Source organism: Artibeus jamaicensis, unplaced genomic scaffold, assembly GCF_021234435.1.
Source record: "Artibeus jamaicensis isolate MK-2021 breed Jamaican fruit bat unplaced genomic scaffold, CSHL_Jam_final contig_685, whole genome shotgun sequence".
Taxonomy (NCBI): Eukaryota; Metazoa; Chordata; class Mammalia; order Chiroptera; family Phyllostomidae; genus Artibeus; species Artibeus jamaicensis.
In genome coordinates, this window is record NW_026521924.1 from 16807776 (window position 1) to 16835775 (window position 28000).

Consider the following 28000-nt stretch of genomic DNA (forward strand, 5'->3'; position numbering starts at 1 on the left):
ACACATGCCTGGGTTACAGGCCAGCAACCCCCACCCCCACTGGGGTCGCTTGAGAGGCAACCACACAAGTCTAGCAGGGTGTCCCTGGCATTCGTCATTCATCCTGTGAGGTGGTTTGGTTATCGGGAGAGCCCTGGCCCTGAACCCCGTCCTTGTTGCCCCTCACTAACAGTGTGTGCCCTGAGGAATCAGTTTACTTCCCTGTATAGTGGGCGTGTGGCAGCCCCCGTCCTGCTGATCTCAGAGTTTCTGCAGAGGTAACAACGCAGTTGTGATGGTGAAAGTGTTCTTGCACCGGGCTGCATGCCCCGCAGGCAGGGCGCAGGTGGGGAGGATTTTACAACGTGGTTAACGACTTGGGTGAAAGCCGAGGCAGCTCCTCTCTTGCAGAGCTGCCCCCTCCGAGGCCAGACCCGGGCGTCTCCCCTGGAGTTATTAGAGACTGTCTGGCCAAGCATGTGCCTTCAGCTTGGAGGAACGCTGACTTGAAGGGCGACTGCAACAACAAGCCTTTTTTGTCTTGTGTCTTGGCAAAAGCCTCGTGGCTGAGTCAGGAAAAAGTCACGGGGAAAGGGAACACAACGGTGTCCTTTCACTCCGGCCGCTCTGGCACTCACCACGTCGCTCCTGCATGGGTGTGTGTGGCCCTGCCTCAGTGGGAGGCTGTTTATTTTGTTTTTATTGTGTGTCAGAAATTATGAAATACGCTATTTTGGGTAGAATGGCCGCCGAGGTGAAAGTACCAGTGCTTTCGTACCCTGCCCCGATGCCCAGCCTTGGACAGAGGCGCTGGGCGCTCTCCCCTTCAGCGGGGCTGGCCCGCTGGCCTCTTCCCACAGCCGTCCCTGGAGACAGCCATCGAGGTCTTCCCCGAAGGTGGCCTTGTCCTGCCGAGGCATCGCAGGAGTCATTAAATTCTCTGGGGTGCTCGAGCCCTAACAGTGGCTTCGGTTCTCTCTTCTGGTCGTTGGGTGTTGGTGTCGGCCGGCTGGGACAGTCCCTGGCGTGTATCTCCTGAGAAGCCTGTTGTGTTAGAAGGGCGTGCACAGCCCTTCCTGAGGTTCTTTGAAACTGAACTTACGCAGCGGGTGTAGTGAAATCACGAGGTTCGGGTTCCAGGCTTTGTACAGCCAAGTAACCGTTTTTATAACCTTAGGCAAGCCCTTGCCCGCTGGCCCTCAGTGTCCCGTCCATACGATGCAAGAGGGGGACCAGGTGGCCCCTTTCGGCACTTACTGTCCATTGTTTTTCGCTTGAACAAATGTCCTGATTTCACGAGGGCTGGCGTCTCTTTCCTGAGGAGTGTTCAGTCCGGGCCTTGTGATCTGCTCCCGCTGTTCCGGAGAACTTGGGGAGGGAGGGGCTGTCCAAGTCCTTTAGGATACCTAAGCGGTCCTTGCCACTGCCTCCTTCTGGCCAGTGCCATAGGCTTTTGTCTTCCCGTAAGTGGTTCCCGGAGGCCTTGGGTGCAGAAGTCACTGCTGGAGTCATCACGGTAACCTGGAGGAAGGAGAAGAGGCCGGTGCTGGGAGCTGCACTTAGTGGCCTCCTTCTTCATGATGCTAAAGCTTAACACTGGTCAGTGACTGTTTCAGCTGCTTCTTTCGTGGCTGCTGCTTCTAGCTCTGGGCACACCTCGCGTAGCGTGTATCCTGTCACAGAATTAGAGCATTTTTGAATGGGGCCCCCTGGCTCCCCCTCCACCGTGGGTTCTGCTGAACCGCAGCAGTGCCTGCCTCCCTCCAGGAAAGTTCAGAGTAGCAGGAAAACTCCCTGCCCTAGAGCCCTGGGGCCCTGGGCTCTGAGATACTATGGGGACTCCTATCAACAAGCCAGAAGTACCTTCATGACCCCCAGGCCGACTATGACAGGGCACATCTCTAAAAGGAGAGAGGGCACAGCCACCCACACTCCTGTTCAGCCATCCTGGTCTTCTGGCAGGTGACTTATTTTTTAAAAATTAGGTGTTGTCAGTGAAAATAAGATTATTCCTCTGTTGGAGAGACTAAGAGAGAAAACCATTGTGTGGTCTTAGAATAGATAGCTATGGGGGGGGTCCCTGGAACAGGGTTAGGTTTGGTTACTGAGGAATAAGTCGTGAGTTGGTGCCTTCAGCAGGAGATGGGACTCCCACCTACCCTACAGTGATGCTGTTTGGGTTTTCACACCCCTCATCTTGCTACCGCCTCCATCAGGGTAGATACCCTTCCGTTTTACTCAGGAGACTGGGAAGGCAGACAGCGGAGGCAGGACAAGCCCGGGTGTGTGGAGCTCCAAGCCCAAGCTCTCCGCACACAGGCCCCTCTCCGCAGTGCACGTGACAAGCGATGACAGGTCTGCCCCGCAGCACCCGAGCAACTAACTGATGCCTGTGTCTTGCAGAACTGCTGGAACTGTGGCCGCAAAGCCAGCGAGACCTGCAGCGGCTGCAACATCGCACGGTACTGCGGCTCCTTCTGCCAGCACAAGGACTGGGAGCGGCACCACCGCCTCTGTGGCCAGAACCTGCATGGCCAGAGTCCTCACAGCCAGAGCCGGCCGCTGCTTCCTGGAGGGAGGTCGGCCAGGTCTGCTGATTGCAGTGTTCCAAGCCCAGCCCTGGACAAGACCTCAGCAACCACCTCACGTTCCTCAACACCTGCCTCTGTGACAGCCATCGACACCAATGGACTCTGAGCCCCGGGCCCACTTCCCTCTGATGACCTCACAACATAAAGGCTGGCTGTTTGGATCAGTACCAATAGCTGTTGGGTCATCAGTAAGAAGTGAAGTGAAGGTGCAAATGGTCCCAGCCCGGCACACACTGCACCACAGCCTCTGCAGACATTCACCCGTCTCCCACCCGAGTTCTTGGGGGAGCTGGTGCGTGTTCTCTCTGCACACAGGCAGCTGGCCGGAGTTGCCTCCTCCACGGCTTTCTGGTTTGCTCCTCTCCCCACTGGCGCTGACGTGGCTGGGCTCTTTTCGGTGTAGACCACCAGCTCCCTCACTGCCTCTTGGGGCAGCAGACTGTCCAAGGTGCCCAGCCAGGCTGGAGGCAGTTCACCCCACATGGTCTCCTACCCCACTGTCCTCCCTGGAGGCCTGGAGGCTGACCGCAGGCCGTGGAGAGGTCCTGTGACGGGGATGGCCCCTCGGACTCCCGACAGCTCGGACGAGCCCCAGTCCCGCCCTCAGCAGGTGCCACAGGGACTTCGGGGGGCAACGAGCAACACTCAGGACTCACTTGACCCTGCTGTGCGGACTCTTTAGGATTCTCAAAAACCACAGGAAAGTCACCATTTCAATGCAAGTACCCGCAACAATAAAAAATACATAAAACTTCCACAAAGCATCACAGAGAATTTCGGACAAGATTTTCCAGCCTGGCTGGATGCTTTTGTTTGGGACCCAGCGTTCTCGCCCATTTGATTTTGCTTGTGCAGAAAATAGTCTCCGGCGCATGGATCAGTCTGAGCGAGAATGAGACGCAGCTGTGGACGGTCTGCTCTCTCTGCGCGTGTCGGCCAGTTTCTGTGGTCCGGTCACGGAATGGATCGCCCATCGGAAACGCGGAACCTTTTGTCACCGCCTGGCGGTCTGCACAGTCGTTCTGTGTCATTTAATCAGAACACGCGTGTCCGGATCATTATGTGGATCTCTTCCTGGGGCCTCTGGCACCTTGCAGGCCGCAGTTGCCCCGTAAGACATGATGTGGTGTGACGAGGCCGGTCACTTCCGAGCAGCCCTCGGGACGGAAGGAATTCTCAGACCTCACGGTTTCCTGTCACTCTGCGTAGCACGTCAGTTTATTACTGGGCAGCCTGATTCCCTTGTGTGTTTGATAAGTACCCTCTCTGAGCTAAGAAATGTGAAGTGTGAGAACTGTTTGGAGAGAGCCTGACCAATTTTCTTCCTGTCTTAGGGAGTTTTCCAGCTGCTGACCTGGCTCTCCAAATAAGACGTCACCTAAACCCCTTTTGAAATATTAAAAACTGCCGCACACTTTCCCCTGCCATTCAGGTTTTGTTGGGAGCCCAAGGACCCTGACCTTTCTGCACTCCACCCGCACCGCTCCGGCACCCTCTCTCCCCCGGATCAGTCGGGGTGAGTGGGTCGTCCCTGCTCCTGTGGGCACTTGAAAACCAGCTTCAGGTGCCGCTTCCCTGCTCATGACGGGAGGCAGGAAAAGCTCAGCCCTGTGTCGGAGCAGTCATGGGCATGGGCAGCGTTGTTCTTCTGCTCGGTATCTCTTACTTTACAAGTTTTTACTCCTTGATTTACCTTACCCAGGGGTTTTCTGTCTTCTAAAGAGACTCAGCACAAGACACCTTTAAAACACCTGTATTTCCACCGCACAAAGTCAAGTTCGCCCAGAAAAGGGACAGCAGAGCAGCGTCGCATTCATTTGGAACCCCTGATGCTGCGGCCGTCGGCAGGCGTTGCAACTGCAACAGGTGTGAGATCAGCACCTGGACAGGACCCGCCCGCACTTCTGTTAAGTTGCAGGATGTCCCCATAAGGCAGTTGGGGAGCCTATAAATCATTTACCACAAGGTCACGTGGTGTCCACGGGGTCTGGCTCACCTCTTTTTGGCAAGTTGGATGAACGCCTAGGCAGGTTCTTTAAACTTAAGTGGCTACAAGACTAGTTAGGGTAGATCAGGTTTTTCCTGGAGTAAAGACCCCGAACCAACAAAATGCTATTCATCAGAACTTTATGCCAGCTTTTTAAGCTAAGGTTTGGGTTTAGTTGTGCGGGGCCTGGCTGACTCTGGCCCTGGTTCCTGCGACAGATGAGTGTTCAGAGTTGTTCCGATGCTGTTGGACGCTGCTGCTCATGTGCCGCGCGGGTCCGGGCTGGAGGGAGAGCTGAGCCGTGTTCCGGCTGCAGTTCAGTTCGCAGGCCTTCTGTTGTGTTCTTTTTTGTCGGTTCCACACACAGGCTGCAGGCATCTGCCAAGACTTACTGTCTAAGTGCAAAGAATCCCTCTCTTGAGCTCCCTCCTTTCTGAATTTCTCCAGCTGTCTGGTCCGAAGGAGGAAGGGCAGTGTCATGGGGTGAGATGGGGTGCGTCATGGTGCCCCACTTGTTCCAGTTTCTGCTGACACCACCCCAGCTACCAGGTTGGGGGTGCATTCCCACTTTCATCTAGTTGAGTTTTAAATAATCAGGCTGCTTAGAGGACCCACTTTTATAGTCAGTATTTGGGGGGGGACAAAGAGTAGATGGGTTAGAGTGATGATACTGAAGGTGTCGGGCTGTCACGGGCTCTTCCATGACACCCTAGGAATCAAAACCAGATGTGACATGAGCCTGCCCAGCCATCAGAGCAGATCAAGAGGACAAAGCCGGTGTTGAGCATCACCCACTGAGTGACGCTGATAAGTGACAGGATGTCATTGTCCTGCCCAGTGAGGAGTGGTTGCTGGAACCAGAGAAGACCAAAAGCAGCCAGCATGGAAGGCATCTTTAAATGTGTTCCCAAGGACACTTGAGGTCTGGATCCTCGTGTCTCCAGTCGTCCTCTGGGTCTCCACTGCCTGTAGCTCACCCAACTCGATCCACCAGTGAAAATTGACTGGAAGTTTATTAATTCCACCTGCACAGAAATGGCCCTTCTACCTTAATGGGGTGTGAGCAGTCCACTCCGGAGGGCCCTGAGGTCACGGAGGAGTGAATCTTTCCTTGGATGGTGCTGAGCCATGTACTTATGTCTCAATGGCTCCAGGTCTGGAAACAGGACACATCTGCCCAGCGTCACGGTGCCCTCCACGTTCTTTGCCCGTCCAGGCCGGTTAGCCTGCCAGGAGCTTCTTACTTCTCGGTGTCAGTCTGCGAGTTGAGCGTCTTCAGTTTCTAGACAGGAAATCACTTCCTACGACCTCGTTCCCAAGTCAGATTTATACCCAGTGCTGCCACCTGCTTGCAAAGGGTGCAGACCTTGTTCTGGGAGTTCCAGAAAAATAGCAAGTGGATTTGCAGGTTCAGCAACACAAATTAGAATTGTATCGTAGTGAAGTCTTCAGAATGAAATCATAGGCAGTGAGCAGGTGGCTGCTGTGGAAGGGATTGTGGATGGAATAAATCATTTATAATAGAACCCACCTTGGAGGCTTTCTTCAGAACTGAGTTTTAGACTCCCAGGTCAGTAGACCAAGTCAACTTTCTTAAATTGATTACTATTATTTTTTAGCTGTTTGCAGAGAACTGGGTGGTGGTGCATTTGAACCAAATGTAAGAAAAGCCAGAGGAACCTGGGCTGTTGCAGCGTGGGCCGGCCGGCCCGCTGTCGGGAGGGGCCCTGCCCAGGGCGGTGTGGGCGCTGGGCTAGCTGCCCGCCGGGGCCCTTCCAACACTGGGTGTCTACTTCTTGTGAAACCAAAACGCTGACTCCCTGCCTCCTTGCCCACGTGCATTGACATGCTCATTTCCAAAGACGGTGGTGCAGGTGACCTCTGCCACCGAGAGCCAGGAGAAGGTTAGGAGGTATGAGGGTGGTGGGCCTCACGGGCCCCCTTCCCTCCAAGCTGCAGAGACGGTGCTTCCCTGCAGACCCCGCCTGGCAAGACCCACGACTGCCCAGTGCACACTCATTGATGCTTATACCAAATAGGGCATGTGCGGCCGGGGCTGGCGGGACGGCCCTGTCCCCGCGTTGGAGTTGGCAGAGAAGCAGCAATAAGCATTAGGTGAGTGAGTGAGAGTGGTGTGGCTGAGAGGCCTCCAGTCCACTTTCGCACCTTTCCAAGTTCCCGAGGAGGCTACAAAAGCTCCGTTTATAAAAGAAAGCCAATAATGTAAATAATTTAAAAACAGCCTCCAAGCATGATTTTTAAAGGGAGATGATGAATGTGAAACCACCCACAGGATGCGGTCCAGTCTGGTTTTTCTGTGCTTTGTCATTTCTATGATAGGAACTTTTGTTACTTAACTCTGTGCATAACTTATTTAATGTACTGTATAAATGAACCAAAACTGGTAAATATGTATTTAGTTTGTTCTACTTAGTCAATAAAAAGGCTATATTCCTTTTCTGACTCGAGCTGGAGTGCAGCTGGGAAGGAGGCTGGTGCGCACACTGCAGGGCAGGGGCTCCAGCCGTCCTCCCGTGGCCCGAAGAGCACCAGGGGAATGAAATCTGGACCTACGCTAAGGATCTGGTTGCAGGGGCAGGGCCTCTGGGAAGCCAGCTGAGGGGCCCCGGCCCCGCTCGCACCTTGGCTTTGCCTGCCTGCCTGCCTGCACTTAAGTGCCAGTAACAGTTATGGACACTCCCAGTTCCTTGTTAGCTTCTTCACCCTTAAGTAATTGAATAAGGAAACTACAACCAGAGAGTTTAAAAATTGCCATGTTCTTCTCAAAATGATAATTAATTCTAAGTTGATTATTGAAGTAGGATTTCTACAACCGAACGCTTCTCAGACCCCTGCAAGCCCCCCCCCCTCCCCGTTTGCTGTGTCTCCAGCAGGCCCCAGGTCACACCTTCCAGGGCTCAGAGACCGTTTAACCAGCTGTGACATGACACAGATCTGTGCCGGTGCACCTGTGTACGCGGAGCCCTGGGCCGTCTGTTCAGTTTCTTGGCCGGTGACCTGAGGCCTTGCTTCTTAAAGCTCTGGCCCCAGCCTCCCTCTGTTCCCTGAATACCCAGCTCTGGCCTCTGCTCGACTTTTAAGCAGCCTCGCCCAAAGGCTTGCTGGCACCACCAGCCTCACAGGCCCCCAGAAAGCAAAAGGAAGGCTTGGTTACTAGATCTCAGGGTGCAGGGAACGGCTGGGCTGTGGCCTTGGCCCCAGAAGGCCAGGCTGGGGCTCAGCAGTGGGATCTTGCATGCACATGGGCCCACTGCCAGCCTCTGCAGCTGCCCGGCACTGCAGTCCACCGCCCAGAACCACTACAGGAGCTCAGCCTCGTGACTGTCAGCCCACCATAAACATCCCATGTGGTAGACAAGTCAGGAATCCACTGTCGGCCTTAGCTCTGGAGAATAAAGGGTCCCCAGGGGCTGTGGTGGTAACGGTGAAATGCTGTTAAATGTGCCGTCACAGTGAAACACCCAGATGCAGGATGAACTTAATGATTGTACTTGTGACTGCCATGCCGTGGACACAGATGTGTTGGGATGCCCCCAGGGGTCAGGAAGAAGTTGAGTAACGGAAGCCACACAAGCAGCTGAAAACAAGAGGAAACGTGTGCTGCAGGGGAACAAGAGACGTTCCAAGAAGTGAAGAGTTTGAGCAGTTGGCTGCCTCTAGGGGGAACGTGAGACTAAGCTTAGCGTCTGTTCAAAAACCAAAACCTGAACCTCTCTGTAAGGCTAGAGGCAAGATCACTTTGGCTTTGGCCACAGTGAAAAGGCCAGCAGGGATAACATGCCTGTCTGCAAAGGGAACAGCGGAAAGTTCTGCCCCTGCAAGAAGAAAAGGGGGAAATTTTGACCAGAGACTAGGGTGTAATGTCTGCTCTCTGTGCAGCGGAGAAGGAGGCTGGTGCGCACACTGCAGGGTAGGGGGGCCCCAGCCACCCTCGCTGTGGCCTGTCCGCGCTGTGGTCCTGGAGCTGAGGTTCAGATGTTCTTGACTCCAGAGGTTGAAACATCCCTAGGATGAGAAGTGAAGATGATTCTAGGCTTGTAGTATCTCCCAAGTGTCTGGCAGAAGCAAAAATGAAGATCCTCCAGAGAAAAATATCAACATAATCGTAATATTGCATATCGACCAATTATAAACTATTCAGAAAAGTTACTGACCATCCAAGGGAATGAGCCACTATTGGCAAGAGTCACCAGGAGCAATCAACAATCAATTTAGACCCCCAGGACTTCAGATATTGTTATTACAATATCAGATACAGAAACCTCTAGAAAGTTTGAGAGTAAAAATAACTTGGCCCGGCTGCAGCTCACCCCCACCCCGCAGGGGACTCACGAGAGGCAACCACACATTGATGTTTCTCTCCCACTCTTTCTCCTTCCCTTCCCTTCTCTCTAAAAGTAAATAAATAAAATATTTTAAAAAAAAATAAATAAATAAAAAAAAAATAAAAATAACTTGGCAGACAGCCCTCCCTGGGCTGCTAATCTAGGAGAGAGAACGCAATAATCAAGCTTAAAAAGTAAAAAAAAATAGGCAGATTTAAAAACAATTCTAGAATTGACAATCATTGAAATAAATACAGCAGGTTTGATGAATCTGAAAATGAGCGAAGCATTATTACATGATTATTTATCATAGACAGAAAATAGGTCGTTCCTTCTGGAAGGTTGTTGCTGGGGGAGAAACCTTTCAAGAGTATGGAGTCCAAGAGCCTATTGACTTGCGTTTCTCAGTGGAGAGGGAAATATTTGGTACCAGATGACAATATAATCTCAGAATGAGCAAACACGCGTCCATCTATCTATAAACCCATCTTGCCCGTCTGTGCTTGTTTCTAACTGCTGGAATTTCAGGCTTGTGAGTTGGGTGTGTGTGTAGCCAAGTCCTCCCTCTAAGGGGCTGGGAAAACCAACAAACCACCACCCACCATCGGCCAGGACAGTCTCATTGCCTGGTGCCGGGTGCCCTCTAGTGGCCAAAGCCTCTGCGGTCTCCATCGACAAGCCAGACACACCCGACAACTTTCTTCTTTACTCGCCCCTTTTCTGAGCCTGCCTTTCTGCCCCCACGAATTTAGGTAACATCCTCTGGGTACTTCCTAGGAAGCTCCAGAAGTGATCAGGCCTTGGCCCCACCACCACCTACCTGCCGAGGGGCAGTCCTAGGAAGCCCTGGATAGCCCGCACTAGAACCAGGCTCCACCATGTGCTCTGTGCTGTGCTCCAGTGGCACTTTCTTGCTGCCCCATCTGCCATCCTGCAGCCGCAGAGCTCAGCACACTCCTCCCTGCGTTACAGCTGCCGAGGTCCACCTCTGAGCTGGCTTCCGTTATCAGAGGATGCCCGCGATCTCCCTCTGCACTGTTCATATTTGACAGCAAATAGCTATCAGTGCCGGGGAGAGGGTCTAGCTGTGTGACCCTTGCTCACAGAGCTTCTGTGTTCTCCATCTGTTTGGGGTGCGAATGACGCCTACACCATTGGGTTGTGCGGTGAAGTATGATCCTGTGGGAGTCACACCAGCGCCCAGGGAGGCCCTGTGAACAGAGGCTGCCATCACAACCTCCTTCTCTCTCTGCCGGTATGTGATTTCCCTGAAAATTAATCTTTATCCCAGCATTCTGCCTGGAGCCTGGTTTCTTACTGAAGTAATATTTGTTCTGAGAATAATTTGTGAAGACCCACCTAATTCTTAGTCCCTCTGTTTCACTCTGTCACAGGCTGCGTTAAATGCACTTGGTGTGCGTGTTTCTCATTGAGAGCTAGAGGCCAATGGCAGCAACCTAGACTCTGTAACACCTGGCCTGGCACTAGACCAGTCCCTAAGACAGGTTTGAATGTGTGCAGGTGAGTCACTGGCACAGGTGGGAGGAAGGTGGGGAGGCAGGTGCAGGCAATGGGTGGAAGGGTGGGGAGTGGCAGCTACTAGATGGAGCCAGGAGCTGTACCAGCTTTAGCAATCTGCCTACCCTTGACCTGGGTACTGTCATCAGCCTGGGACATTCCACCATCCCCAGCACTTTTCACAAAGCAGATGCCCAGTGGCAGTTGGTATGAGCTGAAGAGCCAACAAGAGCAGAATATTGAGGATAAGGATTGGGAAAGGTAACCCAGACCTGATGGCTTTGACCTGTTATATAAAGGCTAAGGAGGTGTTTTTGTAGTGAGGGGGGTGGGGAGCAAAGGCCAAGCGTGGATGTAACTAAGGTCGTAAATCACCCAGCTCATCTGGAATGTGTTTTATGGAGAGGAGGCTGCACATGCTAGGAGTAGGGACTGATTGATAAGGGCCTTGAATGCCAAGTCAAGATTTCAAACTTGAGCCCTGGCTGGTGTAGCTCAGTGGATTGAGCACAGGCCTGTGAAGCAAAGAGTCACCGGTTTGATTCCCAGTCGGGGCACATGCCTGGGTTGCAGGCCAGGTCCCCAGTAGGGGACACATGAGAGGCAACCACACACTGATGTTTCTCTCCCACTCTTTCTCCTTCCCTTCCCTTCTCTCTAAATAAAATATTTTTTAAAAGATTTCAAACTTGATTTTTTTTAAAGATTTTATTTATTTATCTTCAGAGGGGAAGGGAAGGAGAGAGGGAGAGAAACATCAATGTATGGTTGCCTTTCGTGCGTCCCCTGCTGGGAACTGGCCTGCAGGGAACTGGCCTGCAGCCCCTGTATGTGCCCTGACTGGGAATCAAACCACAATCGCAGGCCCGCGCTCAATCCACTGAGCTACACCAGCCAGGGCTCAAACTTGATTTTTAATTTCATTTATTGATTTTAGAGAGCGGAAGGGAAAGAGAAACATCAATTTGTTGTTCTACTTATCTAGGCATTCATTCGTTGTTTCTCCCATGTTCCCTGACTGGGGATCAAACCTGCAAGCTTGGCCTGTGGAGCCATGCTGTAACAGACTGAGCTATCCAGCCAGGGCCCAGTCAGACTTGATCCTGATACTGAAGGCAGTTCCAGGGGATGGCGGGTGGATGTGGGCATTGAAGAGTCTTAGCAAAAGGGGTGTGATCACCTTGGATGGCAATGTTTTGAAAGCCCCCTCTGGACGTTCTGTTATGGGGAATGCACTGTTGAGGGTGGGGTGGGGACAAGAAACCCAAAGAAGAGGTCACCATAGTCCTCCAAGCCAGAGATGATAGTAGCCAATTTGGGGAGCAGAGGGATGACAGGTAATGGCAGATGGAGATGAAGGGGGGCTTGCTTGAGAGAGTCAAGTACAGTGTAAAGGCCCGGGGCCACCCTCTGCCCCCACAGCTCCAGCTCAGAGCTGTGTTCCTCCTGTGGCTCCAACTCCAGCCCCCTGTCCACCCAGAAACTCCTGTCTGGCAACTGCCTGGCTGTCCACTACCTGCAAGGTACCGTTAAAACTGCCTCTGGCCTGGTCCCCCAGGCTCACCTCCAATTCCTCACACTCAGAGATTCCACCTCCTGCTCCTTTGCAGCATTCTCGCCGCCTGTCTGCCCCCCACAGCCATCCGGGGACCCTTATCCTTAACAGCTCGGAGCAAACACCGTCTTCAAGGGGCCTTCCTTCCCCAACCCGGCAGGACCCTCCCCAGCACCTCCAAGCCTTCAGCAAAGGAGGGAGGACACAGTCCATCTTATTAACTTATTTTATTGATTTTTTTTTTTAGAGAGACCAATTTGTGGTTCCACTTATGTATACATTAATAGGTTGATACTTGTATGGGCCCTGACCAGGGATCAAACCCACAACTGCGGTGTATCACAGCAACATTCCAACCTAGGAGTCACGGCCTGGTAGGCACCAGGCTGCAAGCAAAGGTGGCCTGAGCGCCACCTCCTGTTATCCTCTCCCTGTTTTTTTAAAGGTTTTAAACTTTGAAGGCTCCACAGCAGAGCGAGGCAGCAAAATCGAAGGAGCCACTGCAGAGACGTCAGCTTGAGGATTTTGGCATCTTTGTCCAGAGATGGCAGTGGGGAGTTTTTAGCTGTGAGGGTTGGCTGTGGCTGCGTTCGTAGAGAAAACAAAGGAATTAGAATACGGAGCAGAAAGACAGTTATTTCTCCTGGGTGGGCTTCTTTAACAAGGTCAGATGCTGAAACCCCCTCACGCCCACACGGAGCTGAGTGGGCTCGGTGCTGGCAGCACTTCCCTGGAGCCAGGTTTCACAGAGCCCCACCACACTCCCCGGGGCCCTGAGAAGGCTCTGGGCTTAGTCCCCAGCTCCCCTGTACACCCTTTCAGCGAGGTGGGGCCTGCAGCTAGAACCCCCAGTCAGCTGAGAGGTGCTGAAAGCACAGACCCCATTCACTCCCAGAACCAGGGCTTGTGGGGGTGAGAGGGCCCTGAATTGAGGAAAACAGGGTCAGTGGTGATGAAGTTCCCACCACCTGCAGGCAGGGGGCTTGAGATGAACGGACTGATTTCTGAAGAAAGGCTTCCTGCCCTGAGCTGTGGTCTGAGATGAAAACCAGCCCCACCACCTGGCCTGCTTGCCAAGAGAGAGACAGGACAAGACCCAGAGGTGACCACTGCCTTTGTCTCTCTGTGGGAGGCGTGGGCTGGGTTCAGAGGTATCTGGGGACAGCAGGTGACTCGACCCAAATTATTGCTACTTGGCAAGGTCACCTTGGGGCTTCACACTGTGTGCTGAGTATGGGTGGGCATGAACATGCAAATGATATGCAAATGACATGCAACCAACCCTGGGTCTTCTGGTTGTCTCTGGTGCAGTGGAGGGTGCTGGAAGAGTCAGAGGCCTGCCAGCCCAGGGAGGCGATGGGGACACCCAGGTCCTTACCCCACACTGCAGATAGATCCAGCCCACCCAGAGGGGTTGAGGTTCAGGGCAGGGTTGGGGGTCCCTGAGCATCAGTCCTGGTTCTGCTGCTGGTTGAGGAAGAACAGAAGCTCGGCCCCAAGACAGCAGGAAGAAAGCAGGGTGCCCACTAGGCAGCCAGACAGTCTGAGGCCCATCCAGAGGTGGAAGGGATCTGTCCTGGGTCGTAGAGCGAGACAGGCAAAGGGGGCCAGAATCCAGGCCTCCCAGCCAAGCAGAAGCCAGAACGCATCAGAAACCAAAGCTACAAATAAAATACACTGATAAAGAAACAGAAAGCAGGCAGCCCGGTCCCTGATCCCTGGGCTGAGAGACTCTCCAACGGCTGCTCTGGGAGGCCTCTGAGATCCAGGCCCAGGTCAGGAGCAGCAGCAACCTTGGTCTTGGTGCCGAATCGACCGGTCCAGAAGCTCCTGAAAGAGGCAGGCAGGGCCCCAAGGTCCTTGGCTAACGCAGGTCCTGGTCAGTTATTATTCATAATCCACCAGGAGGCTGGGGGTCAGAGGTTGGGGGTCAGAGGCCATTAGGGGCCCACTGACCCTCCTCAGGTCCCAGGGCTATGGAGAGGGCCAGGGCTTCAGCACACCTGGGAAGAACACAGTGGTGAGGGTGTCCGGAGCCCGAAGGTGGTCAATGAGGATTCGGTGGAAGGCCTTACTGCAGGCAGACTGCTGGTGCCTGCGGAGAGCCATGGACTGGGTCTGGGCTGGTCCCCCGAAGATCAAGGCCACCTGGTTAAGAGCTCCCCACTCCCTCCCCAGTCCTGCTGCCTGGATTCAGACCCCAGTTCTTCCTCACACTGTGAGCCTCAGTTTTCTGCTCTGTGAAATGGGACAACAGCATCTACTGTACTGGGAAATTGTGAGGGTTACGTGCAGTAACACGCAAGTACTTCGCATAGGATGTGACACAGTGGTGAGAGTGTATGTGCATTGAGCACCTACTGTGTACCTGGCTCTCTGTTCAGTTCTTTACACATCATCTCATTCAGCTCAAATGAGGATGGAACTGTTATCACTCCCATTTTGGAAAGGAGGTCACCAGGGCTCAGAGGGATGAAGTAACTCTCCTGACGTCACAGGAGAAGAGGAGAAGAATGAATAGGAGGAGAGGATTGGAGCCCAGCCCTGACTTACTCCAGAGCCCATACTCTATAAACATTAGCAGTTTGGCCACCATTCTCACCTTCTCCAGGAGGCCTCGTCCTGCCAGAACTCGTACAGGGTGAAGGAGGCACTGTCGAGCATCTTCTGGGCAGAAACACTGTAGAGCCAAAGATGGCCAGGCTAGGGGAGGCCTGGGCTGCCACCACCACTGCCCAACCCAGACAGGGGTTGCCAGTGGGAGCCCTGGCCCCAGAAGTCCAGCTCTGACGCTCCTCCCTGCTCATCCCCCGACCTTGGCCGGCCCACCAGATGACTAGGGACTCACTGCAGGCAATGGCTCTGGGACTCCGTGAAGTCCACGTAGCAGCTCAGGGCTCGGTGGAAGTCCTGCAGGGCTTCTTCTGCCACCTGCACCTGCCTCTGGGCCACGAGGATATGCTGGCAAGGGAGGCAGCCCAGTTACCTCGGTGGGGCAGGACACGAGTGAGGGGCTGGCTGCAGCCTCCAGGGGGACCCTGCCCCAGGCTGGCCCCTGGAGACATCCCTGACTGCATCCCCTCTCCCTATCCCCAAGGTCACTACCTTGATCCAGCCATTGTTCCCCTCTCCTGCAGTATGCCTCCACTTCTTACTGCCCCTCCAGCCTCCACCCACACCACCCAGACCCGGCCTTCAGAAACACAGCTAAGGGAAACTGATGCTCAGAGAGGGGCAATAATTTCCGCAGGATCACAGAGCAAGGACCACAAGCCAGCACCTGCCTGCCAGGTCTGGGGGAGAGCGCTGGGCCAAGCTGGGAAAGGACACACCTATGCAAGTGGAGGCCCGGTCCACAGCTGGCCCCGTGAGCCCCCCTTCATGACAGCCAGCCCCTGACACCCGGCTATCTATCCCATTCCCAGGCTCACCGAGTCAAGCCCCCTGGTAAGCTCCTCTTCACGTAGGGGTTCCAGCCTCGGGGACTGTGAGGGACAGAGAGTGTGGGCCCGGCTCCTGGCACGTGGCCGTCTTGGACAGATTCCAGGAAGGTCCACCCCCACGGGCCATTTGGACGCTCACCTTGCACTCCAGCTGGTCAATGAGCTCCTGGAGACGGTTGACCTGGAGCCGCCACTGCATCTCAGCCTCCGAACTCCGCCCTGGATGGGGGGGCAGAGGCTGGAGGCAGTCGGGCTGGGGGGTCTCTCGGGGTGAACCGAAGGGCAGCGAAGGAGCAGGCACCAGGGCACCGCTCCAGACCCTCCTCGGCCAGCCCCCCGGCCCACCGCAGGCACACCTGTGTCAGAGGAGCCAGGAGACCACGTGGGTGACCGAGTGATGCTCCGCGAGCCCCTGCGCCCTGCCCGCCGGCTGCCGCGGGGCCTGCTCTGCACCTCCGCTCTCTCTCCATCTGACCTAAGGGGAGTGAAGGCTCAGTCCCCTGCTGGCAGGCAGGCCCTCAGGGACCCCCAAACAGAGCGAGGCCAGGGTGGGGTAAGACAGGCTCCAAGGGACATGCCAGCCACCCTCTCACGCATTCTTGGGCTCCCTGCCCCAGAACAAGAATTTGGGCTCCATGCCCTGACTGGTTCAGCTCAGTGGGTTGGTTGGGTGTCATGCTGAAAACCAAAGGGTCACCAGTTCGATTCCCCATCAGGCCACATGCCTGGGTTTCAGGCCAGGTTCCAGGTTGGGGAGTGCAAGAGGCAACTGATCAATGTTTCGCTTTCTCCCTCCCTCCTACTCTCTCTCAAAATAAAGTAAAATCTTAAAAAAAAAAAAGAAAAAGAACTTGGGCTCCAGGCTGCTGAAACTCCAGACTGAGATCAAAGCTAAGGGACTGGGAATGTGGAGATAATGGGTGTTCTCAAAGTGGCCCACAGGCGGCAGGGCTCCTCACATACCGTGGCCCCTGGGCCTGGGCCTGGGCCTGGGCCTCCAGGGTGTCTGATGCCCCCTCCAGAGAGCTCTGCAGGGCCTGCAGCTGGCTCACCGTCTCCCGCAGTAGGAAGCGGGTCACAAACTGGTCCACCTTGGAGGCCTGCTCGTACTCCTGGGGGCAGAGGGCACAGTCGGCACACCGAGGCCCGGAGCACATCTCTCTGAGTGGGGAGCCACTGTCCCGCTCCCCCGCCAGCTCCCCGTCAGAGCAGCAGTGGCCTGCGGACCGGGCATCAGCAGGAGGGCACAGGGACCGGGTGGGAGCAGGGCCTGGCCTCCCTCCCGGGAATACGAGGCCAACTTAGAGGGAGGCATCCATCTGTCTTTCTCTGGCCCCAAGACCACATCCACACTGGGACCTCCACCTTCAGCTAGTGAGGCCTCTGCACAGTTAGGTGGGGAGGTTGGGGGTGGGGCAGGTCACAGGACAGCCAAAGACCTATTTTGACATATGAGGCAAAATGATGGTGTGGTGTGCCCCATATTCACCGGCTGACCACAGATACACTGTCTGTGTATGCCTGCATTCATTCATTCACTCATCCGTGTGACATTTACTGAGCACCTTTTACTAGGAGCTGCAAACAGAAGACGGCCAAGTTACTGTCACAACACACTCACACCAGCTCATGTAACCAGCCTTTCCTATTCCCTCCCAAGGGCAGGAAGGTGGCGGGGGGGGGGCAGACCATGCACCAGGCCCTCAGGAGCTGTCGTCCAAGGACCTGCTCTCGATCTACAAGGGGCCCCAGAGACACCATCCATCCATCGTCCACCATCCATGGGTTTGTCTCCTGCCTATGACCTGCCTCAGTTCAGCCATCAGATGGTCCCTGCTGGGCAGGCTTGTGAGAAGGTTTAAGCCAGGGAAGCAAGGACAGAGAGGAGGATGGGCCCTCTCATTCTCAAACAGGCTAGTGGTTCCTGTCCTCTGTCCAGACTTTTGTCCTACCCGAGTCTTCTTAGCCACACTCAGAGCTCTCTAAAATCCTTCCAAAAATTCCCTTTGGGGCACTTAAAATGAGTGGTCAGCCCTAGTAGTGTGCTGGTCAGGGGATTGAGCGCCGGCCTGTGAATCGTCACTGGATCGACTCCCAGTCAGGGCACATGCCTGGGTTGTGGGCCAGGTCCCCAGCTGGGGGTGTGTGAGAGGCAACCAATCCATGTTTCTCTTCCTCTCTTTCTCCCTCCCTTCCCCTCTCTCTAAAAATAAATGAATAAAACCTTAAACAAAAGTGATTGGTCAGCTGCTGTCCCTTGCAACCAAAGAACCCTGCTGATACAAGCACCCACTCCGTGCCAGGCCCTGTTTCAAGCAGAATGTCAGTAAATCCTTGTAACAACAATTTGACCCCATTTTGCAGATGAGAAGACTGAGAGGCCCAGAGCAGTTAATTACCTTGGCCAAGGTCATGCAACTAGTTAGTGACAGAGCCAGCATTGAAACTCAGGCCACAGAAATTCCTCTGCTCTCATCACTAAGCACCGTCACTACTGCAACCCGGCCCAATAATGAAACATCACCTCACTTATGAGCACTAGGCCTGAGCACGCACACACCAGACAAAGATCACGGCCCTGCTGCTGTTAATGTACTTGGGGCTGCAGGAGGCGGGGCCCTGTGTGGTTTAGGGAACGCGGGCGGGACTAGTGCAGGGAGCACGACCAGGGCTGCCCTGGGCCGACAGCGCCAGGTGGCCGAGAAAGAGGCCGACTCTACCTAGGTGTGTACACTCAAGTGGCACCGTTGCCCTCACACTTGGCTCTGAGCCTCCGGCCTGGATGCCCAGTCCCCTGACCTCCAACCCCCGCCCCAGCCCAATAAAGAGTACACAGCAACCCAGGCTCCTGCGAGTTTTGTCTGAGGTGTCTGGGTGCCAGGGCGAGACAGGGGTGGACAGGCAGATCGAGGACTGAGCAACAGCCATAGTCTGGAGCCAATCGATTTCTCTTTCCTTGTGACCCAGCGGTCAGAACCCTGCCCCTGGAAAGGAGGACACCCTACCACAGTACAGAAGGGAGGCTGTTCCCCCTTACCCCTACAACTCCAGGCCTAGGCCATACCTTGCCAGGTCTGTAGGCCCAAGGTAGGTGAGCTTGGGTGAGCCCAGTCTTGGCCATAATGGGAGGAAAGGCCTGCTTCAGCAGAAGCACAGCGTCTCCAAGAGTCTCTAGCATCCACATATCCTCCCCGAGCAGAAGGAGGGTCCCAGGCAAACAGCCACCACCTTGGAGAAGAACCATGAGAATCCATTTTGTCAGCAGAGGTGGGGCTCGAGACTCATTCTGCCTGTGAAAGCTTCCAAGAGGAACCGGGGTTCCTGGGCCTCTTGACCTCTCACCGCTATCCCGCTCTGCCTGGGAACCCACAAGGCAACTCAGCCACTCATCTCCCAGCCTACCCTGCCCCATCCCCTTCTCCACACTGTAGCCCAAAGCTTCTTCAAAACCACTTATCTATCTATAGGACAGCTCACTCTGCCTATACTTTCGCACTGGTTCTCCATTGTGCACAGGGAAACACCAAACCTATTACTGAAATGCAGTCCCAGCCCCCAATGTGTCTTCTCCTCCAGGTCTTCTCAGGGACGTCTACCCTCGCCCCTGCTCTGACCATGTTGCCACTTGTGGTCTCCAGTGTGAGGCTCCCCTCCCACGAGAGGCCCAGCACATTTTCTGTGCGAAGCTGCTGTTCTTCCCTATCCTGGGTCCCAAACCCAGTTCCAGAACCTGGAGCCTCCGCAGCCCTTCCCAATCTGCAGCCTGCCTTCCACTGGTGACCAAGCTTAGAATGACTCTTCTGGGGGCAGATGCAGCAGGTGAAGGTCCCAGCTCGCTAAAGTTGCAGGTCGAACTTCTGCTAAAGATGCACTTTTGTCACCATGAACGTCCCCTCCACAAGTGTCATACTAGAGGTTGCACAGCCCATAGCACCACTCCTGATGCTTGTAAGAACTGACGCGTCCCTATTATCCATGATAAGTCAAGGTAACTGTGTTCTTCAGTGTGGCCACGAGCCACTGGCCCGAGCCAGTAGCAGCCCCTTCCCTGGGATGGTACAAATCAGGATCTATATGAACATGCAAAGGCCGAAGCCAGTCTTCAGAATAGAAACAGTGCAGAGTCACTGCACATCCTAGATTCCCCACAGCCCTGCTTCCAGTCTGTTCCTGAGGCCTGATTTCACCCTTGCCTTTGGTATTCATAACACATACAAGGTCCTTGTATAATAATATCCTTATTTTAACTCACACTCATGTGAGTGGGTCTTCAACTTGCAACCAAATGGTTACAAAAGAGAATAGTGAGACTCTGTAGAGGCCAAAAGTGGCCTCTTTTCTGTGTGTGTGTGTGTGTGTGTGTGTGTGTGTGTGTGTATTACTATTGGAGGGGAGAGAAACTGAGCTCAGAGATTAGCACTTGCTTGCACAGTGAGTCAGCTTCAGATCTGAGTCACAAAGTCAGGCCCACAGGCGGGTCCATAGGTGGAAGCCCCTGAAGTTGAGAGCAGCTCTGTGGGCGGCCTGGGCCCCTCAGAGATTAGCACACAGGCACTCAAAGTGGCTGTAGATCTGTGAGTGGGAGGTTTCTTTTCAGCATCGAGATGGGAGGAGCCCCACAGTAGGCCAGAGCACATCAGATAATCCGAAGTGGTTTGGGAAAGGAATCAGATTGGTTGTGCTGGGAAGCTGCAACCAGACCCCTGTCCCAGGGGAGAGGATGGGTCCAGGGCGTTTTCATTGGAGGAGAGGGCTGCGGAAGCACAGCAGGTGCTGAGGACTGAGGTCACAATGAGATCCAAGTTCTTTTCCCTCTTTCTCTGACGACCGGCTCCCATCTCCACAACCAGGAACTACTTCCGGCAAGCTTAGGTGAGAGGTCCAAGACGCTGCCTGGGCTCAAGGACTAGCCTGGACTTCTGGGTCCCTGATGGGGGGACCTGCAAGGGCTGAGGGCGCGCAGCCGCAGAGCAGAGGCCAGTCAGTCCTCAGAGGGTGGGGCCAAGTGCAAGATTGAGCCTGAGGTGGACGGGAATGGCAAGTAACTGCAGGAGCCCAGAGAGAGAGAAAACTCACGTGAGCCAGAGGTGGGGGCTGCAGGCCCAAGGGCGGAGCCAAAGCCTAAGAGACGTCCACTCCCGCCAGAAAAAGTGATCCTCAGGATCAGAGGGCGGAGCCAAGAATCGAGAGAGTACTGATCTAGTCCAGCAAGGTAGGGCTTTAGGCCCAAGAGGAGGAGGCAAGAGCTTAGAGGCAGGCCTTCCTCTAGGCCTGCGGGGGAGAGAGAACCGAGCCTCTGGGGGCGGAACTGAGCCAGGAAGGTGGCGTCGGTATCTGCGCTCAGGAGCCGCCGGGTCCACCGGCCGCTCTCGCAGGGCCACATCGCTGTGGTGGTGGACCAGGGCTCGGGCTTCACCAAGGCGGGCTTCGCAGGAGAGAGCCAGCCGCGTCTCGTGCTGAAGAGCTCCAGCCTAGTGCCCAGCTGGGACCGGCCTGTGCTGCCTGGAGCTCCAGGCTGTGAGCTGGCGGGCGGCGTGGCTCGGGCGCACCCCATCAAACATGGCGTGGTGGTGGACTGGGAGGCGCTGGAGGGGCTCTGGGAGCGCCTGCTGGTAGGTGGTTTGCGGGTGTGTCCAGAGCAGTGGCCAGTGCTGGTGAGCGATTCGCCGTCGGCGCCACCCTCAAACCGCGAGAGGGTGGCTGAGCTGCTGTTCGAGGCTCTGGCAGTGCCTGCGTGCCACATGGCGAGCACTGGGTTGCTGGCTCTGTGCTCCACGGGTGCGTTCAGTGGGCTGGCCGTGGAGGCAGGCGCGGGTGTGTGCCACGCCACACCCATCTATGCGGGCCACTCATGGCACAAGGCCACCTTCCGGCTGGACGTGGCAGGCAGCACCCTGTCACGCTACCTGCGGGATCTGCTGGTGGCAGCATGTCCGGATCTACTGCTGCGGACCATACCCCGAAAGACCATCACACAGCTCAAGAAGCGCTGCTGCTACGTGTCACTGGACTTTGAGGGTGACCTGCATAATCCTGCCCGCCACCATCCAACCAGCTTCTGCTTAGGCAACGGCTGCTCTGTCTGCCTCAGCAGTGAGCGCTTCCGCTGCCCTGAACCCATCTTTCAGCCTGGTCTGCTAGGCCACACTGAGCCAGGACTGCCCAGACTGGCCTTCTGGGCACTGCAGAGACTGCCTGGAACACTGCGGAAGAGGCTGGCTGACACTGTGGTGGTGGCCGGCGGCTCCACACTTTTCCCTGGTTTCACTGAGCGCCTGGAAAGGGAGCTGGAAGCCCAGTGCCAGCAGAATGGCTGTGGGGCACTGCAGCCACACCTCGTGGCCAAGCCTGGGCGCGGTACAGCAGTATGGACAGGTGGCTCCATGGTGGCCTCATTTCACAACTTCCAACGCCACTGGATGACCCGGGCCATGTACCAGGAGTGTGGCTCCAGGCTGGTGCATAAAGTCTTTGACTGAGTCATACTGGACAGGAAGAGCTGGTGCTACCAGGGGGCCGCAGAGGCGGAGGCTTAGTGGGCTGAGCTGAAGCTCTATCAGAGGCATAGAGTGCCAGATAAAATTCTCAGATGACGGGAGTTGGCAGTCATTGTGTGGTGATGGGTCACCCCCTGTCCCTTTCTGGGCCAGAAGGAGGTGGTCTGGTTCCTCCTGTGACCTGCAGTTTCAACTCCCCCTAACTAGGGCCAGCTCAGAGATTGCCTCTTCAGCTTTGCCATGGAAAAGCTGAAGGCCCTGTTTCCATGGCAATAAGGAAGATGATGACCATACTTGTGTATAGGTCACAGATACAGGAGCTGCTGCAACATGCCAACCCCTCATACTGTGCCATTCAGATTCCCATTCCATGCCAGACCCCAAGGAGTGACCCTTTGAAAAGCTACTATATCCCATATGACAGCAACCAGAGGGGCAGCCCTGTCCTCAGCTGATCATGGACTGGCTGAGAATGTCAGTGAAAAATCCCCAGCTTGCTCACTACTCCCTCTTTGCCCCTTTATTAAGAGCTGTGGGCCAAATGGAGACATCTCTTAAAAGGAATACATAAAGGCAAGGGCAGCTTACAGGTTTTTTGAAGTCACCACACAAAGGTATGAAGCCATGGCCGTGAGCACTGTTTATGCTTGTGCACACACGTCCCCATATGCACGCCTGCCTACTCCCAAACGTGCTCCGGCCGGGTCCTGCCCCCACTAGGCGCTGCACACCAGTGTGGGCCTATGGACACACACGAGTACACCACACCCCAGGCCATCCCTACTGGGTCCTGGGCTCGATGTCCCATAATAGTTCTGGCCAATCATAAAAACAGTAGAAGCAGCATCCCCAGGTATTAAGCACCTACTGTGTGCTAGGCATAGTTCTGGGTGTTGAAGAGAGAACAAGACAAACAAAATCCCTGCCTTCATTCTCATTTAATTGTCACAGTGTATGGAGGCAGACTCTATTCTTACCCCCAGCTTACAGATGAGGGAACTGAAGCCCAGAGAGGAAAAAGTGCACAAAGTGGGAGAGCCAGGACTTGAACCTACCTCTCCAGGTCCATAGCCCTAAGGCAGTGGAGGCTCGCACATCACAGCAGACACCCCCATGCTCATTTTGGGCCCTCCACCCACCCTATCAGCTCTTTCACTCACCAGTTTGGTGGTGTCCATGGCAGTGAGCACTGCACGGTTCAGGGACTCCAGCGCAGCCAGCACAGGCCGGTAGACGCCCAGGTGTTCTGAGAAGTAGTCTGTGGGCAGAGGGCGTGTGCCAAGGTTCTGCCCTCCTCCCGATCTACCCAACCCAGAACTCATCCGCAGCCAACCGGGCCTCATACTGTGACCCCAGCCCACCCTACTCAGGAGACCAGCGACCAACCCTCACCACACCGCCTGCCCAGAAGTCCCAGGAGACAAGAGCTCCCGTGGGCCTACTCACCACACAGCTTCTCCGTTTCCAAATTGCTGCAGGGAAAGAGAAGGTGCCCTTCAGCCTGTCACATTTGAGCCTGGTGAATTGATACTTCGAAGTCAACATTCCTCTCCCCTTCCACCCCAGCTCAGTCTGACAAGGTGGCAACTCCCGCCTCTCCTCCAGGTTAAGTTGCTCAGTGGGCAGACATTGGGGGGGGAGGGGCAGGGAAAGGCTACTACTGCCTCATTAAACACTCTCTGAGGGCCAAAACTCTTCGCCTCCAAGGATATTTCAGGCCTAGAGAAACAGCTGTGGACACAGGCCAGAGAGGAGTGGTCAGAGCTGAGAAGGGAAAGCCAGGGCTCCGAAGGTACAGAGGAGGCATGGGGCAGGGCTTCCCGGAGGAGTGGCTGCCTGTGCCAGGCCTTGAAGAACAAGGAGTTTCACTGGACTATCTTGTCGGGGGGAGTTCAAAGGGTCCAGCCCAAGCCTCAGGATGGGGGCTTGGGGGAATGGGAGCCCTGAATGTTGACCCAGGGTCTCAAATTTATTCTAAGGAGATGAGGGGGGAAGGGAAGTGAGAGGGAGGGACAGCTGTGTACGTGCTGTACGCCTGTGAGGGGGCATGGGGAGGAAAGCGTGCAAACCCATGCTAAGGCCTGTAGATGTGGGAGCGCACGTGGGGAGGTGTGTGTGTGTGTTCATGCACCTGCATCCATGGGCCCAGCAGGCAGGGCCCAGCTGTCCCTGGGCATCCTCTGATCCCTGCAGCAAGCGGGACTGGGGGGGTGCGTGTGGGCTGAACCATGGTGGTGACTCAGGCCTGGCTATTTTAGGGTCCCAGTTGGAAGCAGTGTGATGGGCAAGGCTGGAGCCAGGGAGGTGGTGAGTGGGCGGGAAAAACTTGGCACTAGGATTTGGCACCCCTCTCCCTGCCTCCTCACTCCTCCTGTCCTCCATAAGGGACCGAAGCAGTAGGGGACCCAGTGGGGTACAAACAACCAGGCCTTACATCTTTCCACGGCTCTTCCTTCTCCCTCTTTGTACTCACTCGGTAGAATGCCCATCAATGCCGCCAAACAGCTCTCGCAGCTCCCCAGGGCTGAGGACCCCATCGGCAAAGTAATTCTGGAATTCCTCAAATGAGAGCTTACCATCATCTGACAGGTGAGCAGGAAGCAGAGTCAGTATCTTTGACCTCTGGCTGCACCCCACCCACCAGGTCCAGGTCCCCCAAAGGCTTCATAGCGTCTTTTCATGCCCACCCAGCCAGGTAGAATGGGATTCTGAGCTTGGTGGGGGAGCTGGCTGTTGGGGACAAAAGGGCCAGAGCCTCCAGAAATGCCCACTTAAGGCAACAGAGACCACTTTGCCTGCACCCAAGAGACAGGGCATTACACACACGGAATTGGGTAGGGACAAAATAAATATTTGCCGTGTGGGGGAACAAATGAACAACAGCCTGGGACACAGCCAGATCATGGCACAGTCTAGACATCTCTTGGAGAACTTGGGGGCTGAGACTCTGCCCCACATGCTGGCCAGCCTGGCCCCAGGGTAGAGGGAACCTTTGTGCTGTGGACCCAGGCCCTCTCCTAAGAAGACACAGGGAGGCTGATGAGACCTTCCTAAAGGTTAGAGCCTCTGTAAGAAGCAGCAGGCTGCTCTATCTGCTGTGGCTCACTTGGTTGGGCATCATCTTGCAGAGCGAAAGGTCACCAGTTCAATTCCCAGCCAGGGCACATGGCTGGGTTGCGGGTTTGGCCCCCGGTTGGGGGCTGTGTGAGAAGCAACAAATCGATGCCTCTCTCCCTCTCCTTCTCCCTCCCTTCTCCTCTCTGAAAAAATAATGAAAAAAAGAAAGAGAAGCAGCAGCAGGCTGGCCCCAGAGAGAATGACCTCCTGGTCATGGGGCCTGCAGCAGAGGCCGAGAGCAGGTGGCTAAGGACGTTGGGGGTCTGGCCTGTAAGGTCTCTAAGCAGGGGGATCAGACAGAAAGCTCTGATCCAAGTGAGACTCTGCATCTTGGTCAGTGGGGTGGGACTGGTCTCCACCAATTTGAAGAGACCCAAGGAAAAGAGCCAAAGGGTGGGGACACAATCCAATCTCAAGGAGGCTGAAACATAGGAAGGTCTGAAGACCCCAGACAGAGGCCTCAGCTCAGACCCTCACCTGGTCAGTCAGGGTACACTGGGCTGTTCCGGGTCATCTGTGGGCAGGAACCTGCTTGCTCACAGGGTGCCCTGCTCTCAGTTTCCCCAGACCAGGGTCTGAGACTGCCCAGAACCCGGGGCAGACAGAGCTGACTCCCTGGAGCCAGCTTTCTCATGCTGAGGCCCTCCCTGGGTCCAGACGGTTGGTCGTATGGAGAGTTACTGAATCCTCTAAAAATGTAAAAGTAAAATCCCCCACAGGGCCTCGTCTCTATTAGCCCGCACTTCCCAGCCTCTCACACAGGAAGCCTGGGACCAAGAATCACGCAGACCTGGGTTCAAGGTCCACCACTTATAGGCTGTTACCTCAGGCAACCAGCTTCACCTCTCTTGGCCCCTACTCCTTCGTCTGTGAAATGGGGTGAAGAACACGAGGTCATATGCAGGGAGGTACCCACCACTGTGCCAGGGCAGTGAATGAAAGCAAGCCTCTACTTTCAGCCTCTTGCTAAACCACATTCCCTCCACTCCCTCCTGCCAAACCTGGCTCAAAGCAACACTTCCTCTGGGAAGGATGCCTTGATTGATTCTCTTGATTTGAATCCCCCAAGATTTTTCTCCATTCTAGACTGCACCCCCAACCCCCACCCAGCTTCTGTGATGTCCCCAACTTCTCCCTCCCCCCACTGTGGGACTCAGGGGAAGCCACACTCACCATTCTTGTCTGCTCTTCGAAAAACCTAGAGGATGAAGGGAGATGGATGGGAACTGAGTGGGGTCTGGGAGGTAAGAGGCCCCCCACCCAACTCAACCGGGCTCCAGCTGGCTAGCCTGCCCTGTGCCTCGCCTTTCCTCCTGCCCAGTCAGCCCTGCAGGAGCTCTCCAAGGCGGGGAGCAGAGAAAGAGCACACAGCAGGTCCAACTGCCTGCTCACTTCTCCTGCGGGGCCTGGCCTCTGGGGGGTACTCTAGGCCAGCTCCCTATACCCCCCATCTCCCACACTGAGTCCATCCCGATTTCTGTCTGCTGCATCAGCCCTTGGCACAGTCCCAGCTTGAGGAAGGTAGGGAGTTGGGCCAAGATGTGGCCTAAGAATCCTGGGCAACTCTCCCAGACCTGAATCCTCAACTCTGCAGTGTGGCCACAGTCCATCCCAAACTCTGCCCATCCTTGTGAGCCTGTCCTTCCTTTGCGGGTGCCTAGGTTCTTGGCCTAGGACGTGGGAGAGCAGACTGGAGTTAACCCTTCCAGGACCGGGGCTTGCCCTGAGGCTGACTCAGTGTGCGTGTACATTTGTGCATGCAGGGGGCAGTGAGGGTCATGGTAGGAAAGGGTGAACTGTATTTAAGGAGAAGCAAAGGTAAAGAGCAACAGAGGCAGGTAAACAGAGGAGCAAAATTAAGACATGGTCCTGCCTCTCGCAGTCACCCAAAGCCACCCAGTAAAGGAGACCAGCAGCCAGGCAAGGGTGGGCATGCCAAAGCCTGGACAGAGCCCCTCTCCACTCCAGGCCCTAAATGCCACTCCCCTCTTGCTGTTTTCTCAGTGCAGGTGAGGCTCAGGAATGAAACTAACTACTAAACCAGAAGCCTGACTCAGAGAAGGTCCGCCACTGGCTTGAGGTCAGACAGCAGCTGATGTGGCCTGGCTGGGGCAGACAGAGATACTGGGGGTGCTAAGCCGGGAATGAGGACACCAGGGGCAGCTTTTCCATCTGGAAAGTGGGAGGGTCAGGTCCCTTTCTAGCCAGGACTGTGGTCAAGGTGCTGTCACTGGGGGGTAGTGGGGAGGGGACAGGAGTATGGCCTTTCCCACAGGCAGGAACCTCTAGGGATGTGAGTATGGATCAGCCCATCCAGGGATAGAGTATTGCAACTGCTCCTGTGATCAAGTGTTGATAACCTCCACCCCGCCAGAAACATAGATGGGGTGGATTCGGGGGGCAGGGAGCACAGGGGGAGTGACACCATACCGAAGACAAGGAGGTGAGAAAGAATGAGGGACAGACGAGACAGAGGCAACGGGGTAAGGAAGGGAGAACGGACACAGCAGAGTCGGGGAGAAACATAGTGAGAGAGGCAGGGCCCCAAAGAGACCTGGAGGGAGTGACACTGACAGAGACAGGGAAAAGGCTGCAAGAGACAAGCCAGTAAAGAAGATACGAGACCAAGCTCGGAGAGACAGGGAGAGGTAAGACCTGGAGAGAGCCTGCCAGACACCGTGAACCCCCAGGGCCGGAGAGCCAACGCCCCCTGCCCGCTCCACACTCACATCCTGGAACAGCGCGTGCCCCGCAGAACCCGTGGCTGGCGTGGGGAGCCTCGGGGACTGAGGCGCGGGCTGCTGGATCAAACACACAGTGAGTAGTCCCGCGCACGCCATGGCGCCACCACCGCTGGGGTCCAGCCGTGCTGAAGATCCCGGGATCTAAATACACTGCCTCGCCGCAGCCGGGGACTGAGGAAATTGGGAGGGGCACCCACCTATCGGCGCCGGCGCAAACCCCAAG

At 55.4% G+C, this 28000-nt stretch overlaps 3 protein-coding genes across 14 annotated transcripts in view; 2 read left to right on the top strand and 1 right to left on the bottom strand.

Moving 5' to 3' along the window:
- CBFA2T2 (CBFA2/RUNX1 partner transcriptional co-repressor 2) overlaps positions 1-8867 on the top strand; it is a 147646-nt gene extending 138779 nt beyond the window's left edge. For all 8 annotated transcript variants that reach the window (XM_053671084.1, XM_037143233.2, XM_053671086.1 and 5 more), the window contains one exon: positions 2383-8867. In XM_053671084.1, the coding sequence (XP_053527059.1) occupies positions 2383-2676 (294 nt within the window). In that variant the 3' untranslated portion in view covers positions 2677-8867. The remainder of the gene's footprint in view (positions 1-2382) is intronic.
- Positions 8868-12203: 3336 nt separating this feature from the next.
- Positions 12204-27995, bottom strand: NECAB3 (N-terminal EF-hand calcium binding protein 3). 5 transcript variants are annotated; one of them, XM_037143236.2, is made up of 14 exons: positions 27763-27994; positions 26207-26231; positions 24390-24498; positions 23363-23388; positions 23077-23174; positions 16383-16531; positions 15776-15894; positions 15559-15638; positions 15408-15461; positions 14825-14937; positions 14579-14656; positions 13980-14071; positions 13770-13806; positions 12204-12560 (listed from the first exon to the last, which is right to left on the bottom strand). In XM_037143236.2, the coding sequence occupies exons 1-14, from the start codon at positions 27871-27873 to the stop codon at positions 12488-12490; spliced, it is 1164 nt and encodes a 387-aa protein (XP_036999131.2). In that variant the 5' UTR covers positions 27874-27994; the 3' UTR covers positions 12204-12487. The 5 variants fall into 5 exon arrangements, 4 of the variants coding, with proteins under 4 accessions (XP_036999131.2, XP_053527316.1, XP_053527317.1 ...); XR_008392665.1 differs by having other exon boundaries at positions 12473-12560; positions 13259-13806; positions 27763-27995; XM_053671341.1 differs by having other exon boundaries at positions 12204-13806; positions 27763-27995.
- ACTL10 (actin like 10) lies at positions 20024-21898 on the top strand. Its single transcript, XM_053671155.1, has 2 exons — positions 20024-20040; positions 20737-21898. The coding sequence occupies exons 1-2, from the start codon at positions 20024-20026 to the stop codon at positions 21896-21898; spliced, it is 1179 nt and encodes a 392-aa protein (XP_053527130.1).
- Positions 27996-28000: the final 5 nt, after the last annotated feature.

Bases quoted from the DNA above. Each gene is read 5' to 3' on its own strand.
- NECAB3 (XM_053671341.1), bottom strand. From the start codon at position 27,873: ATGGCGTGCGCGGGACTACTCACTGTGTGTTTGATCCAGCAGCCCGCG. The intron at 24,499-26,206 runs GTGAGTGTGGCT...CTCACCTGTCAG, and splicing joins TCGAAGAGCAGACAAGAATG to ATGATGGTAAGCTCTCATTT. The intron at 16,532-23,076 runs GTGAGTGAAAGA...CTCTGCCCCCAG, and splicing joins CCATGGACACCACCAAACTG to GAGTACGAGCAGGCCTCCAA.